We start from the raw sequence: 13,145 nt of genomic DNA, 5'->3' as shown, positions 1-13,145 counted from the left end.
TTTGCGACCTTGTTATTATAATATCTTGTCCCTTTTCCTCTTTGTAGAGTTTTGTGTTTTAAAAACTCTTCACTTTTTTATGAAGGTCGCCCCAAAAAACCTGCTGCCATCATCATCGTTAACGAACTGCTTCGTTTTCTGGAAACAACAACAAAAAAACAGCCACGTCGGCGTAAAAATAACACAGCGTTAAACTTAAACGACTGAACCCTACACACACACACACACACACACACCCACACACACACACACACACACACACACACACACACTGGCTGTTAGCGGTTGATAAATAAAGGAAGTGAGCAGCGAGAGCTCATTAATATCAGTGAAGGTGAGCAGCTAACAGCCCCAGGAGGCTGCTGTTAATACAGGAAATGAATGAAGAGAGACGACCAGAGCTAATGCTAACACACACACACACACACACACACACACACACACATTCACACACACACACACACACACACACACACACAAGTGTATATTTTAATAAGAATTTTCAGACATCTCATCTCATCTTCATCCTCTTATCCGGGGTCGGGTCACGGGGGCAGCAGCTTTAGCAGGGGACCCCAAACTTCCCTTTCCCGGGCCACATTAACCAGCTCTAACTGGGGGATCCTGAGGCGTTCCCAGGCCAGTGTGGAGATCTAATCTCTCCACCTGGTCCTTGGTCTTCCCCGAGGCCTCCTCCCAGCTGGACGTGCCTGGAACACCTCCCTAGGGAGGCGCCCAGGGTTCATCCTTACTAGATGATCCTGAACCACCTCAACTGGCTCCTTTCAACACAAAGGAGCAGCGGCTCTACTCCGAGTTCCTCACGGATGCTGAACTTCTCCCCCTCTCTCTAAGGGAGACTCCAGACCCCCTCCTGAGAAAACACATTTCACCCGCTTGTACCCGCGACCTGGTTCTTTGGGTCCTGACCCAGCTTTCATGACCACAGGTGAGGGTAGGAACCAGGACTGAGGGTAGATCCAGAGCTTTGCCTTCCTCAGCTCTCTTTTCGTCACAACGGTGCGGTAGAGCGACTGCAGCTCCGCCCCCGCTGCTCCGAGTCTCCGGCCAAACTCACGCTCCATCGTCCCCTCACTCGTGAACAAGATCCCGAGGTACTTGAACTCCTTCACTTGGGGTCAGGACTCATTCCCTACCTGGAGTAAGAATCCACCGGTTTCCTGCTGAGAGCCACGGCCTCAGATTTAGAGGTGCTGATCCTCATCCCGGCTTTACTCGTGATTTCTCTCTCGGCCCTTATTTTAAAAGTGTGTCGCAGTTACGTAAGGTGTCACGTGTACCTGTCGATGAGAATATATTTGGTGATCCGTGTTTGTTTCCACATTTTGACACCTGTGTGTTTTACTGATGAGAGATATCAACATATTTATTATTTATTTTGTATAAAAACGTCTTTAAAAAAGTTAAATTACATGTTTTCCTCTCGTCACTTTCTTCCTCCATCACCGGGAAACCAGTGTGTGTGTGTGTGTGTGTGTGTGTGTGTGTGTGTGTGTGTGTGTGTGTGTGTGTGTGTGTGTGTGTGTGTGTGTGTGTGTGTGTGTGTGTGTGTGTGTGTGTGTGTGTGTGTGTGTGACCTTGCCTGGACTAATTATTTATATGGAGGACACGGAGGGAGAGCACGTTTTTCTGCCTCTAATGATTCATAAACAATTTTGACAGAATGAACTCCATCAGGACCTCCATTAGACCGTGACACACACACACACACACACACACACACACACACACAAACACACACACACACATTGTTACATGCTCGTGTGTGTACAGGAGGACGTTCACAGCTACGTTAACTTAAATAACGTCTCTTTGATCGTCTGGAAAATGCTGAAAACATTAAAAAGCAGCAGGAATATTAATTAATTATAATAAAAGATAATTAAACAAACGTTCGTGATAATATTTATTCCTCAGTGAACTTTTGAATTCAGGACGTGTGCCTGTGGTGGAGTTTTCGCTGCTTTCGCTTCAGTAGAGGCTTGAATACTTCCATCAGTGTTCCTGGGTCTGCAGGTGCTGATCCGCGCTGAGCCGAGCTGATCCAGGATCAGTCCGCATGTTTCTTCCGGTGCCGCAGCTTTGATCTGCCTCCCTCCGGTCTGGGCGCGCTGAGGACGAGGCTGACGTCCCGGGAGATGACTGGAAATGTCTCTGTGAACTTCTGCAGCACCAGCAGCAGCAGCAGCAGGGTCAGCAGCAGCAGGGTCAGCAGCAGCAGCAGCAGCAGCAGGGTCAGCAGCAGCAGGGTCAGCAGCAGCAGCAGCAGCAGCAGCAGCAGCAGCGGCAAGGTCAGCAGCAGCAGGGTCAGCAGCAGGGTCAGCAGCAGCAGCAGCAGCGGCAAGGTCAGCAGCAGCAGCAGCAGCAGGGTCAGTAGCAGCAGGGTCAGCAGCAGCAGCAGCAGCAGCAGGGTCAGCAGCAGCAGGGTCAGCAGCAGCAGCAGCAGCAGCAGGGTCAGCAGCAGCAGCAGCAGCAGTAACAGCAGCAGCAGGGTCAGAAGCAGCAGCAGCAGCAGGGTCAGCAGCAGCAGCAGCAGCCGCAGCAGCAGGGTCAGCAGCAGCCGCAGCAGCAGGGTCAGCAGGGTCAGCAGCAGCAGCAGCAGCAGGGTCAGCAGCAGCAGGGTCAGCAGCAGCAGCAGCAGCAGCAGCAGCAGCAGCAGCAGGGTCAGCAGCAGCAGCAGCAGCAGCGGCAAGGTCAGCAGCAGCAGCAGCAGCAGGGTCAGCAGCAGCAGCAGCAGCGGCAAGGTCAGCAGCAGCAGCAGCAGCAGGGTCAGTAGCAGCAGGGTCAGCAGCAGCAGCAGCAGCAGGGTCAGCAGCAGCAGGGTCAGCAGCAGCAGCAGCAGCAGCAGCAGCAGCAGCAGCAGCAAGGTCAGCAGCAGCAGCTGCAGCAGCAGCAGCAGCAGGGTCAGCAGCAGCAGGGTCAGCAGCAGCAGCAGCAGCAGGGTCAGCAGCAGCAGGGTCAGCAGCAGCAGCAGGGTCAGCGTGGTCATGATACAGACATTAGACCTCATCTCATCACGTTCTGATGTCTCACAGTTTCCAGAAGATGTATTTCTCTCACTTATAGTTAGTCTTTTTGCATATTTTTGTCATTATCAACCTATTTTAGTCTTTTTGCATCCTTTTGTAGTTATTTTGCATCTATTTGTAGTCGTTTTAAATCTATTGTTAGTCATTTTGCATCCTTTTGTAGTCGTTTTAAATCTATTGTTAGTCATTTTGCATCCTTTTGTAGTTATTTTGCATCTATTTTTAGTCATTTTGCATCCTTTTGTAGTCATTTTAATGTATGTTTAGTATTTGTTCCCAATATTTCCCTCTGCAGTGTAGTATAAGGTATATATGGCATTATTATATGGCAGTATAAGTGGTATGAAAAGAGAAAGTAAATGATTCAAATTTGGAGTTTAGTGCAGTATTTAAGTAATAGTCAATCTGAAAACTGTGTGCAACCGTTTTGCTACAGTTTCCATGTATTTCTGCCTCAAAACGCTGCTTTGAGGCGTGTTTCCTCTCGTCAGGTGGATGTGAGAAAGCGACGTGTCTGTCAAAGTGTGGTATTTAAAAGGCAGTGTGCTTGGCTTACACAGCAGGGTGTTCCACGCACCACCGGTTCAGTTCAAATCAAGGTTTCCCTACATTGTATTGGGGGTGAACGCGCCCCAGGTGAGTCTCAGCAGGTGAGGGCAGGGGTGCGTTCAGCCCCCAAAACGTTTATTTAAACTGAAATGCAGGTGTGTTGCTGTTGTGTACGTGTGTGTTACTTTTGTAATACACATTGTTGCTTGATGGGTAACACCTCTGAGCGTGAGTTTTGGTTCAAACCTGAAACGAGAAACGCTGCACAACGTTCCCAGAGTGAACGCACCCCAGTTAAACAAGGCACGGCTGCAGAGCCATCAGGCCAATCAGACGGTGGGCGGAGCCTAACTTCACCTGTACAAAATGGAGCAGCTGCACAGGTGGGGCTGTTTCAGAAAGGAGTAAACTGAACTCTACAGCATGATGTTACCCACTAGGACCTTTTTCTGTCTGTTCTGTGGAGTTTTAGCAGCAGCTCAGAGCATCAACTGGAACGCTCGGCCTGACGCCGGCAGGTTTGCAGGCCAGAGACCAAGCCAGCCCGAAGTCCAGAAACTAGCAGGTAGACCTGATCCACATCACAGGGATTACTACAACACTGAGCATCTATCAACCATCTGACCGTGCAACACTGACCGCTTTAGGATCCATGCACCGTTGTTTTGTTAATGGTCGATTAAACGGATCAACAAAGACACTGATGTTTAGGGATCTTTATGTTCACAGGTTGATTCAGAGCTGATCTTATTAGTGTGACTCTATTATGATGTTTCAGTGCTTAAAAGGTTCATTTTGCATCTTTTTGTAGTGGTTTTGAATCAATTTTTAGTCATCTTGCATCCTTTTGTAGTGGTTTTGAATCTATTTTTAATCTTTTTGCATGCTTTTGTAGTCATTTTGCATCCTTTTGTTGTAGCTTTGAATCCATATTTAGTCATTTTGCATCCTTTTTTCATCATTTTGCATCCTTTTGTAGTGGTTTTGAATCTATTTTTAGTCATTTTGCATCCTTTTGTTGTAGCTTTCAATACATTTTTAGTCTTTTTGCATCCTTTTGTAGTCGTTTTGAATCCAGTTTTAGTTGCCCCCCCCCCCCCAACATTTCCCTCTGTAATGTAGTGGAGTTTAAAGTGTCATGAAAAGAAAATGTTCAAGTAAAGTACCTCAAATTTGTTGTTTAGTATACAGTTATTTAATTTTTTTACCAAAATGGTTGTCAACCATTGACTTTATAAAAAAAAAAACTACTCAGTGTTGATTATCTCGCCTCTCTGTCCCAGCTGCCTTCCAGGAGAAGCAGTCTCATAAAGAACCCCTTCTCTGGAGTTTCCCAGAGCCTCCTGCGGAGGAGGAGCCTCTGTACCCTTCGAACTTTGAGCTGAAGGCTCCGACGCCGGCCGACAGCATCAGCGCCGTCTGCGGGGAGAGCTCTGTCCGGGTGGAGGCCAAGAAGGACCTGCTGGGGATTGGTAAACCTGTCCTGGCTGCAGACGTCACACTAGGAGGATGTCCTGCCACTGGGGAAGATGACGAAGCTCAGGTCCTGGTCTTTGAGTCGGAGCTGCACGGATGTGGCAGCGAGTTGCTGGTGAGGCTTTAAATGTGAAACAGGAACTCTCTGGTTGACTCTTGAAGGATGGTTTCGTGTTTGGTCATTGGACAACAACATTCTGCAGCATCCAATTGCAAGTTACTAAGTGGATGATGCCTGTGGATGTTCTCGTGTCCAGGTCGCCGTTACCCTCAAAGCAGTTTCAGTCAAAAGCAACTGGACTTGGTTATTTATCTAGGAAGATGTTTCATCTCATCCAAGAGGCTTCATCAGTTCATGTACGCAAATGACCAGGCTGGGACTGGACCAGGACCCGACTGGGCCGGGGATGAAGCCTCTTGGATGAGGTGAAACGTCTTCCTAGACCAGGAGTAGGCAATTCCGATCCTGGAGGGCCACTGTCCTGCATGTGTTAGGTTTCTCTTTGCTCCAACACGCCTGAGTCTAACAATAATCAAACTGTGACGAGCTTCAGCTGCTTGATAACGAGCAAATCATCAGACTCAGGTGTGTTAGAGCAAAGAGAAACCTACAACATGCAGGACAGTGGCTCTCCAGGACTGCCTATTGCCTATCCTTGCTCTAGGAAGACGTTTCACCTCTCATCCAAGAGGCTTCATCCCTGGCCCAGTCCCAGCCTGGTCCTGGTCCAGTCCCAGCCTGGTCAGATGCGTACATGAACTGATGAAGCCTCCTAGATGAGAGGTGAAACGTCTTCCTAGACCAGGGGTAGGCAATTTCGGGCCTGGAGGGCCACTGTCCTGCATGTTTTAGGTTTCTCTCTGCTCTAACACACCTGCTGAGTCTGATTTGTTTATCACAGATCATTGTCAGACTCAGGTGTGTCTAACCCTAATATTTTGTCTTGGCTCTGCTTTTGGTCTCACCCACTAGTCTGACCCACCAAAAGTAGCCTGGGATGAAGCTCTTTAGCTGCTAAATGCTCCCTGTGTTCACCAGCTAGTCTTACAAGGAAGTGTGGACGTTTTAACAGTCGGATCTGGGACACTTTCACACGAGGTCTAAAATCTGATACATACACACTGGCCATGTGACTGGGTTGGGGACATCAGATTGGAATTTATTTCCCACCATCGTGCTTCACTTGTCAGGCGCCTATAGTCCCGCCCTTCTGTTCTGATTGGCCAATACTCGCATCCTTGTGATTGGATGCTGTGCCTTTTTTTTTTTTTTTTTATTGATGCGCGAATCATCTGATGCCAATAAAACACCTACCACCCATCCAGATGATCTCTCGGCACCTCTGCTCTCTGCAACGTTTATAGAATGTAATCAATGTTTTTCCATTAATGTCGTATTATTTCACTTACCCACAACCCATCTGCTGTTGGTAAGTTGTTTTGAACCCACCCACCATGTTCAGACAGTCTTCAGCGCGTTTGCTGCGACATACAGTCTAAAACGGACCATCCCTTAAGGGCCGTGACATTTGTTGTTGTTCTAACGCACGTGTGATGTTATTGGGTCACGTGAGGAGCTTGAATGCAAAGATCCTTTCACACCCTTGATGTCAGATATCACTTCAAACGTGAATGTGAACAGTCTAGGCAGAAGGCAAACCACACAGTTAATCTGCAGTAAAACCAAACCCAGGTGCTAAAAGAGGCTCCACTGTAAACTGTGTTTCAGATGTCGGAGGACTCGTTCGTCTACGCCTTCATGCTGCACTACACGCCCAGTCCTCTGGGGGACGGTCAAATCATCCGAACCAGAGAGTTCACGGTCAGCATCGAGTGTCACTACCAGAGGTCAGATCTTATGCAACTCCACCAGAAAGACTTACTCGTAACAGAGTACTTCTACACTGTAGTTTAATACCTCTATTCCACTACATCTGAGGCACATATTGTACTTTTTTTAGAGCTTAATTTGTGTTTTTGTTATGAAATAAACTACCTGCCATTTAATCAGTCGCTTGACAGAAAATGAATCGGTAACTATTTTTAAAATCGGTCACGGCAGCCATTTTTCTGCATTGGGTACTTTTTAAAAATACTTTCTAGTAAACTTTCCTGACTATACTTTAACATTTCCAATGGTAAACTGTAGTATTTGTACTTTAAGTGAAGGATTTGAAAAAGTCCTCCATCACTGAGTGAAAATGCAAAAGTTTTAGCATCAAATAAAATGTCAAAACTAAAAATACTTCAGAATCGGAAGCAATTTAAGTTACTTTTTATACTTCTGGGTAGTTTAATCTGTAATTTCTTTAAAGTTTTTGTATCAATGATGTCGAGTAAGTAAAGGATGCAATAGTTGCCTTTTGATATACCCAAGTTATTCTATGCAAGTACCTTGTTTGCTTTGTTGTACTTGAGTAAATGTACGTCATATTCCACGTCCTGTGTGACTTTAGCGTCTGTTCCATTGTCATGTTTGTTTTTAAGTGTTTTTTATATTTTTGCTATAAATGTTTTGTTTGTTAGGAAGCACGATGTGAGCACTCAGCAGATGAAACCGACCTGGAGTCCGCTCAGTGTCACCAAAGGGTCAGAGGAGAGTCTGTACTTCTCCATCACACTCATGACTGGTGGGTGTGTTTTTGTACCTGGTGGTGCAGATCCTTGTCTTTCTGTTAGTTTACCTGTAAAATTAAATTAAGTTGAAAATCTCAACATCACTGGCCTGGGAATGCCTCAGGATCCCCCAGTTAGAGCTGGTTAATGTGGCCCGAGAAAGGGAAGTTTGGGGTCACCTGCTGGAGCTGCTGCCCCCATGACCTGACCCGACCCCGGGTAAGAGGTTGAAGAAGAGTGAACATCTCCTCCGTCCTGAAACCTTCCTGTTTTTCTTTGTCTCACAGATGATTGGCAGTTCTCTCGGCCGTCTGCTCAGTTCCTGCTGGGAGACATGATGAAGTTTGAAGTTTCAGTCAAACAGTTTCATCACGTCCCTCTCAGAGTGACCGTGGACAGCTGCGTGGCCACCGTGGTCCCAAACATCGACACAGTCCCTCGATACGCCTTCCTGGGAAACAGCGGGTCAGTTTACTGTCGTCAAAATACTCAACCAGGTTTCTGCTGACTGTACTGTGTTGCCTTCAGGTGTCTTGTCCCTGACTGCCCCCGTGCGTTGCCTTCATTCATCCCGCCCTGACTGCCCCCCCCCCGTGTGTTGCCTTCATGCGTCTCGCCCTGACTGCCCCCCCGTGTGTTGCCTTCATGCGTCTCGCCCTGACTGCCCCCCCGTGTGTTGCCTTCGGGTGTCTTGTCCCTGACTGGCCCCCCCGTGTGTTGCCTTCGGGTGTCTTGTCCCTGACTGGCCCCCCCTGTGTTGCCTTCGGGTGTCTTGTCCCTGACTGGCCCCCCCTGTGTTGCCTTCGGGTGTCTTGTCCCTGACTGGCCCCCCCTGTGTTGCCTTCGGGTGTCTTGTCCCTGACTGGCCCCCCCTGTGTTGCCTTCGGGTGTCTTGTCCCTGACTGGCCCCCCCTGTGTTGCCTTCGGGTGTCTTGTCCCTGACTGGCCCCCCCTGTGTTGCCTTCGGGTGTCTTGTCCCTGACTGGCCCCCCCTGTGTTGCCTTCGGGTGTCTTGTCCCTGACTGGCCCCCCCTGTGTTGCCTTCGGGTGTCTTGTCCCTGACTGGCCCCCCCTGTGTTGCCTTCGGGTGTCTTGTCCCTGACTGGCCCCCTGTGTTGCCTTCGGGTGTCTTGTCCCTGACTGGCCCCCTGTGTTGCCTTCGGGTGTCTTGTCCCTGACTGGCCCCCTGTGTTGCCTTCGGGTGTCTTGTCCCTGACTGGCCCCCTGTGTTGCCTTCGGGTGTCTTGTCCCTGACTGGCCCCCTGTGTTGCCTTCGGGTGTCTTGTCCCTGACTGGCCCCCTGTGTTGCCTTCGGGTGTCTTGTCCCTGACTGGCCCCCTGTGTTGCCTTCGGGTGTCTTGTCCCTGACCTGGGCCCCCTGTGTTGCCTTCGGGTGTCTTGTCCCTGACCTGGGCCCCCTGTGTTGCCTTCGGGTGTCTTGTCCCTGACTGGCCCCCTGTGTTGCCTTCGGGTGTCTTGTCCCTGACCTGGGCCCCCTGTGTTGCCTTCGGGTGTCTTGTCCCTGACTGGCCCCCCGTGTTGTCTTCGGGTGTCTTGTCCCTGACCTGGGCCCCCCTGTGTTGCCTTCGGGTGTCTTGTCCCTGACCTGGGCCCCCCGTGTTGTCTTCGGGTGTCTTGTCCCTGACTGGCCCCCCTGTGTTGCCTTCGGGTGTCTTGTCCCTGACTGGCCCCCTGTGTTGCCTTCGGGTGTCTTGTCCCTGACCTGGGCCCCCTGTGTTGCCTTCGGGTGTCTTGTCCCTGACTGACCCCCCGTGTTGTCTTCGGGTGTCTTGTCCCTGACTGGCCCCCTGTGTTGCCTTCAGGTGCCTGTTCGATAGTCAGCTGACAGGCTCCGGCTCTCAGTTCCTCCCTCGGTCTCAACACGACAGGCTGCAGTTTGAGGTGGAGGCGTTCAAGTTCCAGCAGGAAGACAGCGGCGTGGTGAGGCTCAGACACGTCTTTTCTAACTAGTCTAACTAGTCGGCTGTTGGTTTCCATGACGACAAACCTTACTGAACACCTTCTTTGCGTCTCTGTAGATCTACATCACCTGCAGCCTGAGAGCAACAGCAGCGGCAGAAGCTGCTGACGCCACCAACAAGGCCTGTTCATTCTCCAACGGGTGAGACGCCACCGACACTACAACTCCAATCATCCTTTTCTGCTGATCACATGACAAATGGGGTTTAAAATACTTAGATCAGACACTTCCTGCGTTCCAATACCCATATCACTTCTGTTAAGTCGTGACGTAGCACCCTTTCAAAAGCTGAGTTTTTAAAAATTATCATTTTACCTCTTTCTTATATTTGAAAAAGACGTCTAACTGACTTTAGAGGTGATCGTAATTGTCCACATGTTCGGCCGTTGTCTGTTGTGTTTCAACGGAGCGTTTGGACCCGGAAATCGTATTTTGAAAGGGTGTTACGTAACGACTGAACAGCCGGATAGCATGGCAGAAGAATATTTAGTCTGGCCCGGTACATAATAGCAAATACAGTAATAACACAACACCAGGATGTCATACTGCATCCAGTCACATTTCGCAATATGCAAAATCCGTTATCCCTTATCCGGGGTCAGGTCTCTGGGGCAGCAGCTTTAGCAGGGGACCCCAAACTTCCCTTTCCCGGGCCACATTAACCAGCTCTAACTGGGGGATCCTGAGGCGTTCCCAGGCCAGAATGGAGATCTAATCTCTCCACCTGGTCCTGGGTCTTCCCCGAGGCCTCCTCCCAGCTGGACGTGCCTGGAACACCTCCCTAGGGAGGCGCCCAGGGTTCATCCTTACCAGATGATCCTGAACCACCTCAACTGGCTCCTTTCAACGCAAGGAGCCAGTTGAGTTCCTCACGGATGGCTGAACTTCTCCCCCTCTCTCTAAGGGAGACTCCAGCCACCCGCCTGAAAAAACCCATTTCGTACCCGCGACCTGGTTCTTTGGGTCATGACCCAGCTTTCATGACCACAGGTGAGGGTAGGAACCAGGATTGACCGGTAGATCGAGAGCTTTGCCTTCCGGCTGCGGTGCGGTATTTAATCTCTGACATGTTTAATTATGTTTGAGTACCTACCTGTGTTTTGCACCGTATCGGTGCTTCTGATGAGTATTTCCATCACAGCCAGCGCATCGCTGTCAATTAGCAAACAAGGACGCAACAGAATATGTGCTGAATGTCCTTCCAATTTGACTGTCAACAAGACATATCTGTCACAGTAGGAATTTTATATATAATTATTCTGATAGCTGAGATCTAGACCAGCACAGTGATATATCATACTTGGTATATTTGATGTGTTATTGGTGAGAAAAATGTGATTTTTATTAATGAAATAGTTCTCGCAATGCATCATGGGAGTTTCCGGTAAGGCTTTTTCTGCCGTATCTCGGGAACAGAAGGTCTTAAAGAGATGAAAGTTGAGCCCTTGAGTATGTTTTCATGTACGGGCTTTCCAACGGTGCCACCCCTGAGTGTGTCCGACCTTTCCTTTCCTGAGAAATGTCAGTTCTCACAAAAATGAGAAGGAAAAGTTACATTGACCAGAAATGACTCATCCGTGATGAAAAGATTTTCAGAGTAAAATTGAATTAGTATTTTAAACTTGATGTGCAGTGGCTATAAATCATTTAATTGTATTTGTTTATATATAAGATTCACTCGTCAGTGTATTTATTACATGAATAATGTGTAAATATTAAAATCTGTACTTAAAATGTTTTAGTTCCAACTGAATTTAAATGTTGCGATGTATAAATTACTCTGATTAAATTCAAACGATTTACTTTACTAAAAGAAAGTGTTTTCAGTGCACTTTATTTTTATTTCCAAGAGCACCCTGCCTTTGCCGTGCAGCCACTCCAGAGATCTCAACGTCTCAGCAAAGCGCCGGTGGTATCACGGGCGCTCGTGTTCAGGAAACGTAAACCGAAAAGTAGCTGTGTAGCCACAAAGCTTACGTTAATGTGAGCTGTGTAGCCACAAAGCTAACGTTGATGTGAGCTGTGTAGCCACAAAGCTAAGGTTAATGTTAGCTGTGTAGCCACAAAGCTAAGGTTAATGTTAGCTGTGTAGCCGCAAAGCTAAGGTTAATGTAAGCTGTGTAGCCACAAAGCTAAGGTTAATGTTAGCTGTGTAGCCACAAAGCTAAGGTTAATGTGAGCTGTGTAGCCACAAAGCTAACGTTAATGTGAGCTGTGTAGCCACAAAGCTAACGTTAATGTGAGCTGTGTAGCCACAAAGCTAACGTTAATGTGAGCTGTGTAGCCACAAAGCTAACGTTAATGTTGTCCTAGAAATAAAACCCACTGGCAGTGCTTCAACGCGCTGAGATGACTCGTCCCCAGCCTGCTTTGTGAACACACACCCTTAGAAATAACAAATTAACGATAACATACAAACTAAATTCCACTGCAGGTTACATCATTTATTACATGACGGGTAAAATTCATCTGACGTAAAGATGATTTTGACTCAGTAAGAGGCAGAGCTTTTGATTGACAGGTGGAGGGAGGCCAGTGGCAGCCATCAACTCTGCGCCTGCTGTGACACAGACTGTGGGACAGGAAGCCCGAGTCTTCTGACTGGATCAGGTGAGTGGGCGGACTCTGGAAAACCAGTTAGCCGAGTCTTTCCAGATGGCACATGCTACATGGGCCAATCTTTTTGTGGTGGTTTTGCATCTATTTTTTGTCATATTGCATCTTTTTGTGATGGTTTTGCATCTAATGTAAGTCATTTTGCGTCTTTTTGTGGTGGTTTTGCATCTATTTTTTGTCATATTGCATCTTTTTGTGGTGGTTTTGCATCTATTTTTTGTCATATTGCATCTTTTTGTGGTAGTTTTGCATCTAATGTAAGTCATTTTGCGTCTTTTTGTGCAAGTACGGTGCTAATGTGCATATTAAAAGAAACAAACGGGAAAAAATTGAACCTTAAACCATGCAGATAAGCCATTTAAATTCCTTGAACAATCATCCATACACTACAAATTTGTTGTGTACTCTTATTTGTTTTAATACTTTTGAAAGCCTGTTAATGTTCTCATTCGTCCAGGTCGTCGTTGTCCCCAAAGAAATGTCAGTCAAAAGCAACTGGACGTGGTTATTTGAGAGGTGAAACGTCTTCCTAGACAAATAACCAAGTCCAGTTGCTTTTGACTGAAATTGCTTTGAGGATATTGTTGAAAGGTACAAATCAAGGTGGGGCCTGTAATGCTTTATTTGTGTTGCAGTCGCTGAGTTGGAACAGGAAGCTGCTGTTGGACCAATCACAGTGAAGGAGAGACCTCTATAGTGAAACACAATAACTTGAACGTGAGATTAAATGTCTTTCTACTCTGATCAGGGTTTGTGTGGTTTCTTCTCTTTGAATCAGTTTGGATTTTCTTCTGATTTTAAAGTACAGCTGCTGATACAGTTGATCCAGCTGATTTGTTTTTACCTGATATATCTGA

At 47.7% G+C, this 13,145-nt stretch overlaps 1 protein-coding gene across 1 annotated transcript; it reads left to right on the top strand.

Moving 5' to 3' along the window:
- Positions 1–4,025: 4,025 nt before the first annotated feature.
- Positions 4,026–12,985, top strand: LOC310949048 (zona pellucida sperm-binding protein 3-like; the record flags this gene model as incomplete). The annotated part of the gene is made up of 9 exons (XM_083916380.1): positions 4,026–4,164; positions 4,883–5,190; positions 6,805–6,923; positions 7,602–7,705; positions 7,979–8,156; positions 9,515–9,632; positions 9,731–9,813; positions 12,194–12,282; positions 12,924–12,985. The coding sequence occupies 9 exons, from the start codon at positions 4,026–4,028 to the stop codon at positions 12,983–12,985; spliced, it is 1,200 nt and encodes a 399-aa protein (XP_083772506.1).
- Positions 12,986–13,145: the final 160 nt, after the last annotated feature.

Source organism: Echiichthys vipera, assembly GCF_963691815.1.
Source record: "Echiichthys vipera genome assembly, chromosome: 7".
In the NCBI taxonomy this organism is placed as follows: domain Eukaryota; kingdom Metazoa; phylum Chordata; class Actinopteri; order Perciformes; family Trachinidae; genus Echiichthys; species Echiichthys vipera.
This window is presented reverse-complemented; position numbering and strand designations above follow the sequence as displayed.